This window comes from Saccopteryx bilineata, chromosome 6, assembly GCF_036850765.1.
Source record: "Saccopteryx bilineata isolate mSacBil1 chromosome 6, mSacBil1_pri_phased_curated, whole genome shotgun sequence".
Taxonomy (NCBI): domain Eukaryota; kingdom Metazoa; phylum Chordata; class Mammalia; order Chiroptera; family Emballonuridae; genus Saccopteryx; species Saccopteryx bilineata.
In genome coordinates this window covers 36,929,643-36,942,869 of record NC_089495.1, presented here as the reverse complement: position 1 = coordinate 36,942,869, position 13,227 = coordinate 36,929,643, and the positions used below count along the sequence as shown (strand labels likewise).

Below are 13,227 nucleotides of genomic sequence, written 5' to 3'. Positions count from 1 at the left end.
CCAGTCCCACGAATGCACACGTCCCCACCGTGTCTGGAGGAGACTGCCCCCCCTCCAGATTCCTCTCCGGAAGGAGGCATCCCCGCCTGTCAGTGCTGCTCCAAGGGGGGAGGGGGTGCCGATGGAGGGAATGTTCTGAAGGCCTGTGCATGGTGGGGTGACTCCCTCAGACACATCCTTGTGGAAAGACAGAGAAATACCCAGATTTCATGACAGAGCCAGATGGGCATTAAAAACTATTTTTAATCTTTTTTTTTTTTCAGATTTGAATTGCTGGAAATTTTGAGCTTTGACTCAGTAAGAAGGAGAATGAGTGTGATTGTAAAATCAGCTACAGGTAGAAATTCTTTTTTTTTTTTTTAATTTCTTAAATTATACATTGTGGTTGTATTTTATTCTGAGGTTTCCATTCTCTAGTAGCTTTAAAATTTTAACTATTTATTCTTTTTTTTTAAAAAAACCATACATGAACCAACCACAGGTCACATAACTGCTCACACCGACGCCAGGCCCCCAGCCCCTGGCCCTGGCTGGCTGTGGGTGACAGCACCCAGCTGCTCGTGCTGCTGCTGTCCCGGGGGCGGGGGGCTGACAGTCCACCTGCTTCCACGGCTCTCCGTCTACAGCCTCTGCCTTTCTGTTGTCCCGCTGCCACGTCAGTCTTCTTAAGACCCTCAACTGCTCACTGTCCTAGCCGGGCCTGGTGGGCTCCCGGTCTGCATCAGGCAGCCATACCTTCCCAGGGCTTTTCCACTGAGTCCCTGAACGGCCTTCTTTCGTTCTCAGACCGCCCCAGCATGTGCACTGCATGGACTTTTCCGCCAGGAGGCCCTCTGCCCGGGGTGGGCTTTTCCACTTAGAATTCTTTTTTTTCTTTTTTTAATAAATAAATTTTTATTTAAATGGGGTGACATCAAGAAATCAGGGTATACATATTCAAAGAAAACATTTCCAGGTTATTTTGTCATTTAGTTCTGTTGCATACCCATCACCCAGAGATAGATCGTCCTCCGTCACCCTCTATCCAGTTTTCCCTGTACCCCTCCCCCTCCCCCCTCTCTCCTTCCCTCCCCCCACCCCCCCGTAACCACCACACTCCTGTCCATGTCTCTTAGTCTCACTTTTATGTCCCACCAATGTATGGAATCCTGCAGTTCTTGTTTTTCTCCGATTCGCTTATTTCACTCCGCATAATGTTATCTATTTTTTTTTTGAGAGATGTTTTTTTTTTTTCTTTTTCTTTTTTTTTTTACAAAGGCAGAGATAGACAGGGACAGACAGACAGGAACAGAGAGAGATGAGAAGCATCAATCATCAGTTTCTCGTTGCGCGTTGCGACTTCTTAGTTGTTCATTGATTGCTTTCTCACATGTGCCTTGACCGTGGGCCTTCAGCAGACCGAGTAACCCCTTGCTGGAGCCAGCGACCTTGGGTCCAAGCTGGCGAGCTCTTTGCTCAAGCCAGATGAGCCCGCGCGCGACCTAGGAGTCTCGAACCTGGGTACTTCCGCATCCCAGTCCGACGCTCTATCCACTGCGCCATCGCCTGGTCAGGCCTATTTTTTTTTTTTTTTACAGTGATTAAAAGCCTTTAAGCAAACTCTTGGCCAATACAGCAAGAATCCATAAAAGAGTAGTGTCCTTAACATGTTCACCAAGTCTCCACTTAGAATTCTTCTTGTTCATTTGTACATTCTTGTTCTTGTCCTTTCCAAGGACAGCTCAACAGCCACCTGATGAGGAAGCCTGTCCTGGTTTCCTCAGTAGTGGATGAGCTGTTTGTCTTCTGACCTGGCTAGACTGCGGGCATCCTAGCTGCAGAACCTGTACTTTCCTCAGCAGTATTCCCACACAGCACCACTTCTGACTGCTCATAAATACTGCTACATTCAATTTACTGCTAATGAGGCAGTTTCAAAATGTCATTTTTTCAAGAGACATGGGATCTTATTTCTGATTGGTTTTTTAAAACTAGGCAATATCAGGCTATGTTTATCTCTCTGGGAAGTTGCCTGGTGAGCAACCAAGTGCAGCCTCTACCCTGGAACTAGACAGACTCAGCCCGAAGTCGTGATCTGGGGCATGCTGGGGAATCTTACGTCAGTCTGCATCTAACACTCGTGTTGAGAGAATTTCATTTCAATGGGCAGTAAATAAGCAAGGTACCTTTTCTTAAACAAGGCCATCCTGAGTTCTCCTGATAGAACCAGCAACTCCTGTTTTCTCCTCTAAGACCATGGAGGCTGCTGAAGGCATATCTTAGAGCACATCATGGAAGTCATTTTTCAAGGAGCTGAGTTCTGTGCGCTGGGCAGTGAGCCTGGTGACAGCGCCTTGGCCCCCCGGGAGTTACACGTCTGACTCAGAGCAGTTCTGTCCACACGCTCCCTCCCCTCTAAACCGGGTGATCAAACGTGGGGGCTTCTCCAAGGAGACTTGCCCTAAGTGTCATGGGGCATACACTAATTTGTAATGTCAATATTGCCCGTATACACGGAAAGAGGTTTTACCACTCGGATCAGCAGGACGTGGGAAACCTACACCCCATGGTGTTTGAAAAAAGTTCAGATAGATGTGCTAACACTTGCCAAGTCCAAAGATTATCCTGCTGTGCATAAAGGAAGCACTCTCCTGAGAGTCTAAGCCATTCTATCCTAAATTATCCAGAAGAAGGGCATTGCATTGTGCACGTTTTCTTGTCTTATTTCCCCTTTATGAATGTGAAGTCTAGGAGCTGAAGTGCTTCAAAGAAAGTTCCTGAGCCTGCAGTAATGGTTACAATCTCAGGAAGCAGTGCCTCAGTTATCCACAAACCATCTGCCCCATCTGCGCATTCTCCTGAACTGCATGGTCACAGTGCTGGTACCCAGGGGATGTGCCAGGGAATCTGCGTAAACAGCCTCCACTTACCATCAAGAAGGGCATCACTAGAGCTCGCAAGAGCTGAGTCACATTAAGAATTTATGCCCAAGGCAGTTGCATCATTAGAATATCTCTTCCATGAGATAATGATCTACTGTTTCTGAAGGCATCCTTTGAGGAATTCTGAGTTTTAGGAGGCAGACTGTCAGACCAGCCACTACATCAATTAATTTTAAGAGAAGTTTAAATATTTAATTCAACAAGTTGTTCTCGGTAGTAACACATCCCCAGAGATGACAGTAATTGTACTAGTTTTACAGCCTGATGGAGGGTTGACTCTGTTAGGGGAGACCGGAGACCGTAAGCCACTGCAGCCAGTGAACAACCTGAATTTCTTTCTGAGAGCTCTTGACAGAGAAGTGAGCTGCCGCGGGCAGAGCCAGCCTCGGCCCCACTGCATGCTCTGCTCTGGGTTAAGATCACGTCAACTGTGTGCTGCCATCGGGGAGGAGCACGGCCCTGAGTGCTGCTTTACCTTCCTGTCCTCTGTGTGCGCACTGCTCTGGGTTAGTAGCTCCTTGTTCACAAAACTGGAAAAGTAGGGTCTAAACTAGTGCCAAATACTGTCTGGTCTTGTCCTTTACAGATTTAATTTTGCTTTATGTTGTGGATATTTTTATGTCCAAGACTCTCCTCGCCAAGTCTTAAGGCTGAACCTGTCCCATGCCTAAAGTGGGTTTGGAGGAATTGACAAATTGAGACAGTGGAAATTTAAGCCTTTTACAAGCCATTACTGTGAGTGGTCCATGATTTTCCTAGGGAAAAAAAAAATATTATTGTTTAAGGATGCCTCATTATCTTGTCTACTGTAATTCTTCTAAACTGTATTTGATGGCATAGAGCGTTGGCTAGACATGGTCTGGTAGATGGGAATGCACGCTTGACATCAGTCTGGTTGGTATATGAATTAAGAATCCCAGGTCACAGACCTCTGCGGTTGCCTAAGTGTCCTCTAAGGATCGCACTTCCTGCTCTGGTGGAGCCCTGCACAGTGTGCGGGCCGTGCTCCCAGTTCTGTGCCAGCTGTGGCCCAGCCCCAGCTCGGTTCGTGTGCGGGCAATGCAGGCGTCACTGGACACCATCCATCTGGCTGAAGTTTGCTATTACCCTTGGTTTACCTTCTTGTGTGAGCATAAATTGTGCTGCGTATGCATGTTTTTACTGCGTGTGTATATCACAGGAGTTAGTTCTTTCTAGAATCAAGGAAATAAGCCAGGGAGGGCTGTGCATGCTGTAGCTGAGTTCTGGGGCCCTTGTGTGGGTTCCCCATGTGCACCAGTCAGTGTGGTCTCACTAGCCCCTCCTCCCAGCCCTCCTGACCCGCCCCATCTGGGGATGTGGCGGCAGTGGGACAATTGCCTGCTTCTCCTGGAGCCTCTGGATTTGGTTTCCCGGTTTCTAGGGATTAACGCCATGCAGGGAGCTCAGCAGTCGAGCTTTTAGTCTGAAGGCAAATTAAGACCAGAATGCAGGTCACAGTGGTAGTTAGTGCGCCTTGGCGAGGCCCTGCAGTCACTTTGATAAGACCACCACGGTGTTTCCTTCCATAAGCCAAAGAGGCAAAGCCCACCTGACAAAGTGCTGTGTGGCTTTGCTGGCCAGAAGATTCTTCTCTGAAAGAGAGGGAGCCTCCACCTGCCAGGGCCTGGTGTTCCAGTGCTAGTGCCTTCTGTCTCGTTAATCTCCGTTTTGTCATGTACTGGAGAGGTTCCCTACTCATCCAGAAGAGAAATATCTTTTAATCCTGAGGGAGGAGAAGCATGCATCTGCAGTACAAATATGTGCAAAGTAATTAGGACATTACTTGAAGCGTGGGGCAAAAATTATAAAAGACATTCTTTGTAATTCTTGTTCATGCAAAGGATGACTCATGTCATTGTCTACGTCAGAATATACTAACAAAAATTAGAGGATATTTCAAAATGAAGATGAAGTGATAAAATATCCACTAATTTTTCTGAGCAGAATTAGGGGATATTTTAAAATGAATATGAAGTGATAAAATATCCCCTAATGCATTCTAAGGGGATTTGATGGTTGCCTCGTAGTATTTCATGTTTCAGCAGATGGTCCCCACTTTGGGTCAGCCACACCCTTAGTTTCCTTACCGCTCCTCCCTGGCCCCAGGGGCATTTTATACCTCACTCATATCCTACCCAGAGAGAAGGCAGAAGTAACAAGAGGAAGGACACCTAGGAGCCAGGGGTTTTTCCTTGTTTGTGGCTTATGTGTTATAAGATTTCTAAGATAATAGGGATAAAATGAGCCTTTGGGGCAATTTGTAGATTAACTTTTTTCTGATTTTATATATTAATGGATCTGTTGAAATTGCCTTTACAACAGTTTCAGTGCTAGTATCCCTGTTTTGTTTTGTTTTGTTTTTTTATTAAAATGAATTTTAATATGATTATTTTTTAGTTATTCCAACTATATAAAGCATTAATTTAAACCATTAAAAATAAGATGGGAAATCTTTTCCTTATTAATGGTGGTAACTTGTTAATATTTTTTTTATTTTTTAATTGAATTTTTCCGATGCCATTACAAAACCATACAGGTTTCAAGTGCACAGCTCCACACCCCACATCTGCCCACCTCATAGTGTGCACTCTGCCCCCGCAGCACCTCTTTCTGCCCGTTACTCCACCTCTGCCCGCCTCCACCTAGCCCCAACCCCGTCTTCCTTAACCTGTGATTAAGTTAAACATCGTTTTCTTTCTCATTTTATAGGAGAAATTTACCTATTTTGCAAAGGAGCAGATTCTTCGATATTTCCCCGAGTAATAGAAGGCAAAGTTGATCAGATCCGGTCCAGAGTGGAACGCAACGCTGTGGTGAGATGGGGGGCTGCGGGGGCGGGCACCACAGGGGTCTCCTGGGCCAGGAAGGGAAAACTCAGCCGAGAACGTGTGTGCTGTTCCCTGAGAGATACGCTTAGGAGTCAGAACGGGCCACATGTGCACAGCATGGACAATCCCCCTGTTGATTTTCACGCAGGTGGTGTTCCTGACCTGGGTGCTGACCCCCACACGTTTATTTAGGAGGCTGTTGAATGTTTTTGTTTTTGTTTTGATGTGGGGGGATAGGTTGGTTGGTTGACAATGTGGGGGGTCCAGATTATAAGCACATTTGCGGTGATTGTATTGGAGGAAGTTGATCTTTATCCTGAATGATTTCTAATGATTCCTTTCAAAATGCAGTTGGCACTTACTTGTGGCTTCACTTATTTTGGTTTTCTTCCCACATCTTATTCTAAAGCATGTAGCTTAGTTTGTTCTAGAACTTCAGCAACACCGTACAGTTTGTCAGGAAGTCTGAGCTTTAGACACTCCTCCTCCCCTCGCCTCCATGCCAGACAGGGAGGAAGGGATGGGCACTATTCTGTTATTAAAGCCCCAGACTAACACATTGATGGAATCAGAGTGCTCTGGGTATGGCCTCTTCAGGCTCTGAGAGTTCAGCTTACTTGTGCCTCACTGGCTGGAGTTGTGTAGTCTCTCTGTGTGGTGACATCCAGAATTATGATCACAGCAGAGAATTTGTTATTCTTAGATTCTTTTTGTTTGTTTGTTTGTTTGTTTGTTTTTTACAGAGACGGGGGAGGGGATAGACAGGGACAGACAGACAAGAACAGAGAGATGAAAAACATCAATCATTAGTTTTTCATTGCGTGTTGCGACATCTTAGTTGTTCATTGATTGCTTTCTCATATGTGCCTTGACCGCGGGCCTTCAGCAGATGGAGTAACCCCTTGCTCGAGCCAGCAACCTTGGGTCCAAGCTGGTGAGCTTTTTGCTCAAGCCAGATGAGCCCGCGCGCAAGCTGGCGACCTCGGGGTCTCGAACCTGGGTCTTTCACATCCCAATCCGATGCTCTATCCACTACGCCACTGCCTGGTCGGGCAGATTCTTTTTTTTTTTTAAGTGAGAGTAGGGGAGACAGAGAGACAGACTCCCACATGAGCCCCGACTGGGATCCACCTGGCAACCCCTGTTTGGGGCTGATGCTCAAATCAACTGAGCTGTCCTCAGCACCTGAGGCAGATGCTCAGACCAACTGAGCCATTGGCTATGGGAGGAGAAAAGGGAGAGAAGAGGGAGGGGGAGAGAACCAGATGGTCATTTCTTCTGTGTGCCCTGACTGGGAATTGAACCCAGGACGCCTGCACGCTGGGCCAACACTCTTATCTGCTGGGTCAACTCTCTATCCACTGACCCCACTGGCCAGGGCTATTAGATTCTTTTTTTTTTTTTTGGATTTTTCCAAAGCTGGAAACGGGGAGGCAGTCAGACAGACTCCCGCATGCACCCGACCGGGATCCACCCGGCACGCCCACCAGGGGGCGATGCTCTGCCCATCTTGGGGCGTCGCTCTGCCGCAATCAGAGCCATTCTAGCGCCTGAGGCAGAGGCCACAGAGCCATCCTCAGCGCCCGGGCAAACTTTGCTCCAGTGGAGCCTTGGCTGCAGGAGGGGAAGAGAGAGACAGAGAGGAAGGAGAGGGGGAGGGGTGGAGAAGCAGATGGGTGCCTCTCCTGTGTGCCCTGGCAGAGAATCGAACCTGGGACTCCTGCACGCCAGGCCGACGCTCTACCACTGAGCCAACCGGCCAGGGCTAGATTCTTATTCCACTCTCCTGTGGACCCAGCAGGTGTGATAAATGACCTAGCCATTTCCTTCAATGAGTGCTAAATAAGATCTAATTGTATTACAAATTCCCATGTAAAAACATGTTACTTTAGAAATATCATTTTGTATTCCTCATAAAATTGAAATTACTATCCTAAAGAAAAATTTAACTCTTCATTTGTCAAAGTAAATAAAAACAAAGTCTTACCTGTGGATGGCCCTGGTTTTATTACTTATTCCTATACTTACTAGTTTGAATTTTTTGTATAATCTATAATGATTTTATTAAATGTGGATATGAATAACTCAGTTGTAAATGATCAGCCCCTTTTAGGATTGTTTGGTTTCTAATTCTTTGATTAGTCACTGTAATTAGAGAAAGGAAATATTGAGAAAGCTATTGAAAGATAATATTCTGGCACAGTGACCCTTGAATTCACGTGAAATGCACTGTATCCCACAGGAGGGCCTTCGGACTTTGTGCGTTGCCTACAAAAGGCTCATCCCAGAAGAATATCAAGGCATTTGTAAATTGCTACAGGCTGCCAAGGTGGCACTTCAAGATCGAGAGAAGAAATTAGCAGAAGCCTATGAGCAGATAGAGAAAGATCTTATTCTGCTTGGCGCTACTGCTGTTGAGGATCGGTAATGTAAACACTATGGCTTGTCTCCAGAAGCAAAGCAGGATGTGGTGTGACAGCGTGGGCTCCATGGGGGACGCTTTAGGAGGAAGTGTCTCAGCTGTACCAAGCGGGGACGTGTTTACGTGTCAGGAAGTGACAGGCTGTCTGACTGCGTGCCGTGGGGTACTGTCACAGGGCACTCATGGCTGGATGCTGTTTTACTTTTCGTGAATGAGATTCCTGAATTGACGCTTTCTCAGAAGAAACCAGAAATAGTCAGCATTTTTACATTATGTTGTGTGTAGCCAGGATATAGTGTTTTGTTATGTTTTTTTAAATTTTTTCGTTAGAACACAATCTATAACTAATTCTGTTCCTAAATTTGTTACTAGTTCTTTCCAAATACAGATGTAATGGTTTAGGTCCTAACATACTCGATGTATATATTTGTCACTACTCATTCAAGGAACTTAAACTAATCAAGTGGAATATTTCAAAGAATAACAACATAATAATAATAACTGATAAAATTACTGATTGTGGATTTTCACATGCCTCCAAAGAAGGAGCCTCTAATCTGTCACTAAAAGCTATTTATGGCCTCATGCACTAAGACATGGTCGTCGGTCCACTCCTTTCTGGAGAGCATTGAAAGGAATGGCTCACAGTTTATTTTGAAGGAATGGGAAAGAAAAAATATCCCAATTTCAAAGAATGAAACAGAAGCTTTAGGAAATTTAGTGAGACTTTATTTCCCATAAACTTTGAAAGTCTTTGAGATCTATGTATTGATCCAAAATTTAAATTCTTAGCTCAAAACCTATATTTTCCCAGGGTCTTGAACAAGCATTTGCTGCGTTCTCAATCTCAACAGCATGAGATTGGGCAATGAGGGAGTTTGGGTTTGTTTGGGTGTTTTGTTTTGTTTTAGTCCCTTTCATCATTTGGTCCAGAGTATAACAGGTATAGACACAAGTATAAACATAAGAAGCATAGCGTGCACAGGACAGGTTTAAAACACGGAACCACAGTCATGGAACAGGTGGTGTGCTAGGCAGGAGAGAGGTATTCGGTAGGCTGGTGTTTGCCAGGGGAAGGGTTGGGCCTGGTCCTCGAAGGAATCAGTGGGAAAGAGGAAGGCTCTTACCAATGGCAGGAACTGAGCAGGCAGAGCTCGTGTGCAGGGAGCTGCTGAGGAGGGTCGTGGGAGCAGACTGCCTCAGTGGGGAGTTGGGACATCAAAATACTGAGCGTGGATACTGGTCGGGGTGGGGCCGAATGAGGCCCGTGGCTTTGAAGTGATTATATTTGTTTACATCTTTAAAATCTATAGCCAGCCCCTTTGCAGACCACTCTCAGCCTCAATTTCCTTTTTCAAAATAAAAAAAAATGAAATTAGAGATTTTTTTTTAATCTGTAGAATACAATAATTGTGTGATCTCCAGACTTTCATCTAGGAGACTGATTCTATAACCAAATCATCCCAATTAGAATCTGAATGCACACCTTTTATTCAGTGTTTGGCAGAGACACACACTGCACTACTCCACATACCTGCCAAAACCGAAGACTCTAGAATCTCGAAAAAAGGCCCTCCCAAAATGAGGCAAGCATGTTTTTGATGCCAGATTTCCATAGGTAGCGAGACAGTCTGGCCAATGTCAAGAGAACCTTTTATCCTCAGATACATTTTGTAGCCTCTGCAAGCTTTGGGATAATAAAGTCCTCACTCCATAAGTTGGTTGTAAAAGTGAAACGTCACAAGAAAAATGCTTCACATAGCAGCGAACACATGGCAAGCTTGAGATGCCTGTTAGCCACTGTAGAATCACTACCCGCATTAACAGTATTTTAAATGATTGAGAGGAACCTAGGCTCCCTTGTGATAATAGCAAAATTTGAATAGTTTATGACAAAAAGAAAAGATAATTAGGATCCATTGTGATAACGGCAAAATGTGAATAGTTCATGCCAGAAAGAAAAGATAATGAATATTACCGACCATCTCTTTTCCAGATTTCATTTTTCCTTGGTTTAGACTTTTTTGTTGTTATTGATTGTATGATCCTTATAATTGCCTGAAATCCTCTCCAGGTAGTGAGTCCCAGCTGAACAGAAAACTGCTGTGCTGGCATGTGGCAATTCTGCAAGAGCCACTTACTTCTTAATATTTGATCTGTCTTTATCTATTTGGCATTAGAGAGTGGGGTTTTTTTTGTAAAAAAATATAATATGCTTTAAAAACAGATTCAAGTACTTTACCGTAAGCTCAGAAGCCAGCACTATGGCGCTTTTTAGTTTTGAGGGCCTAAAATATTTTAATAGAACCCAGGTTTCTGAAATTGTTTTCTTTGATGTGCCTTCGTCAGCCCTGATGTTGGTTGTGTTTCATTTTTTTCTTCTCCAGGCTCCAGGAGAAAGCTGCTGACACCATAGAAGCCCTGCAGAAGGCAGGGATCAAAGTCTGGGTTCTCACCGGAGACAAGATGGAGACGGCGGCGGCCACCTGCTACGCCTGCAAACTCTTCAGGAGGAACACGCAGCTGCTTGAGCTAACCACCAAGAAAATCGAGGAGCAGAGTCTACATGACGTCCTGTTTGAGCTGAGTAAAACTGTCCTGCGCTACAGTGGCAGCTTAACCAGGGACAACTTCTCAGGGTAGGCGGCAACCCCCCCCCCCCCTTCCCCACTGCAAAGAATCTTTTCAGGATTGAAATGACCTCCGTTTGCAAGGACAGAGCCTCGGCACCCTTGCTGGAAATGTGGTTCTGCCTCCTTCTCCATAACAGCATCAGTGTGCTTAGAGTGATCACCTGAAACATGACCAGAGCTGTTGCTTCTTAGCAACTGTAACATGTCTTTTTAGACGGCAACGTAAATGCTCACCTGTTGTTGAGACATATGGGACCACTGCATGAATCCACAATTAGAATTCTATGTTTGCCCTGCCTGAGTGAAATGCAGATGTTTAAAACACAATTTAAAATTTTAGTCAAAGGCATTACATTCAATACTTTGAAGACCATGTGGATAGAACAAGAAATACAATAGTCTTTCTCTATCCATCTGTGGTTTTGCTTTCTGCAGTTTCAGTTACCTGTGGTCAACCATGGTCTAAAAATATTAAATGGAAAATTCCAGAAATAATTCACAAATTTTCACTGTGCACTGTTCTGAGTAGTGTGATGAAATCTGGAGCTGTCCTGCTTCGTCCCACCCGGAAAGTGGCTCATCCCATTGTCCAGTGTATCCGAGAGAGAGAGAGAGAGAGAGAGAGAGAGAGAGAGAGAGAGAGAGACAACATTCACATAACTTTTATTATAGTACATTTTTATAATTGTTCTATTTTATTATTAGTTATCGTTGTTGATCTCTTACTGTGCCTAGCTTATAAATTAAGCTTTATCATAGCTGTGTATGTATAGGAAAAACTGTAGTATATGTAGGGTTCGGTTCTTTCCTTTTCGGGCCTCCACTGGGTGTTCTTAGGACGTATTCCCCGAGGGTAGACGGGGATTACTGTATGGCAGGTCCTTGAATAACATCACTTCATTCAGTGTTCTTTCATTATAACATTGATGACATGTCACAGGAACTTATCTCTTGTGAATATCAATTAGCCTATGGTAAAATTTGTTTCCGTATACATCATTTTGCTTAAAGTTGCAGAACCTATTGACCACATCAGTAAGTTGAAAGCTTACTATACTAGTTTTGCAGCTATAGATATTTTAAAAAGTTAGATAGTCTTCTAAAATCTATAAATTTAGTTACTGAGTAATCTCTGTGATTAATCTAACAGACTTTCAGCAGATATACAAGACTATGGTTTAATAATTGATGGGGCTGCGCTGTCTTTAATAATGAAACCCCGAGAAGATGGAAGCTCCAGCAACTACCGAGAACTGTTCCTTGAAATCTGCCGGAACTGCAGTGCTGTGCTCTGCTGCCGGATGGCCCCTCTGCAGAAGGCCCAGGTCCGTGCTCTTGTCTCTTGTGATTAAGTGGTGAATAATGGGTGTTTAAATACAGAAAACCATTGATCTGTTCATGCAACCTCTGATTGTTTGGGGGTGTTTTTGAAATCTAGCAAAGTACCACATTTTTTACATAGAAGCAAATATAAAAATTTAAAACATGAATCTTATTTTGCTTGTTATGATTAGTAGAGTTGACTGAACCAAATGGATGACCCTTCTCATGCAATGATCAGGAGGGATGTCTCTGACTTCTTTTATAAAATAAAACTATATCACAAAGAAGTAGTCATTTATAGAATGTATACTAAAGATGAAAGGTGTGCACTAGCAGCGCTGAGCCAGATATAAAGATGTGAACCCATTTAACCTTCAAAGTAATCCTGTTAGATGAGTAATGTTATGTTAATTTTGCAAATGAAGTACCTAAGAGGCAGAAAATTAGGGTAACTTTTCTAAAAGAGTACATTTGGAAAATGGCAGCCAGAATTGGCTTTCTAGTTGTCGAATTCCCATTGCAGCATATTCTTTTGGAAACACACACCTGATGATGTTTAAAAAATATTCCTTAAAGCGTTATGGAGTACAGATGTAAGTGTGGATGTCTTTTCAATATCACTAAACCTACAACAGTCCCAATTTTGTTAAACTACATTTTGGATATACTAGACCAATTTCCCATGAACTGTTCATGAGAGAAAGGCATAACTTCTCAGACTATTCCAGTGGTTAAGTTAAAAACTGAAAACCACATGCTAAGAGGTCATTTTCAGCATCCTTGCACATGTGGTACACTAATCTGTTTAATAGCAGTGTCACTAAAACAGCACCAGCATCTCCCTGGGTAATTCTCCATGAAGACAAACTGAGACTCAAAAGTTTATATACATTCTATCTGAGAAAAAAATAGTTTTATTCCCTACCCTTCCTCTTATGTTTTTGATTATGTACATCTTGAATGTGCTTATGTTTTTTTAAGTTCTTAACTAAGTTTAGCAAACTTTTATACAAATTAATTCATGTTTCAGTCTCTCATCTTGAAACAAGAGGGCAGTCCATACATTTCTTCTCTCATCT

General features: G+C 43.8%; 1 protein-coding gene across 6 annotated transcripts in view; it reads left to right on the top strand.

The window, feature by feature from the left end:
• ATP11A (ATPase phospholipid transporting 11A) overlaps positions 1-13,227 on the top strand; it is a 150,837-nt gene that overhangs the window by 111,669 nt on the left and 25,941 nt on the right. For all 6 annotated transcript variants that reach the window (XM_066236820.1, XM_066236822.1, XM_066236825.1 and 3 more), the window contains exons 16-20: positions 264-337; positions 5,652-5,755; positions 8,013-8,194; positions 10,580-10,831; positions 11,976-12,150. In XM_066236820.1, coding sequence (XP_066092917.1) covers positions 264-337; positions 5,652-5,755; positions 8,013-8,194; positions 10,580-10,831; positions 11,976-12,150 — 787 coding nt within the window. The remainder of the gene's footprint in view (positions 1-263; positions 338-5,651; positions 5,756-8,012; positions 8,195-10,579; positions 10,832-11,975; positions 12,151-13,227) is intronic.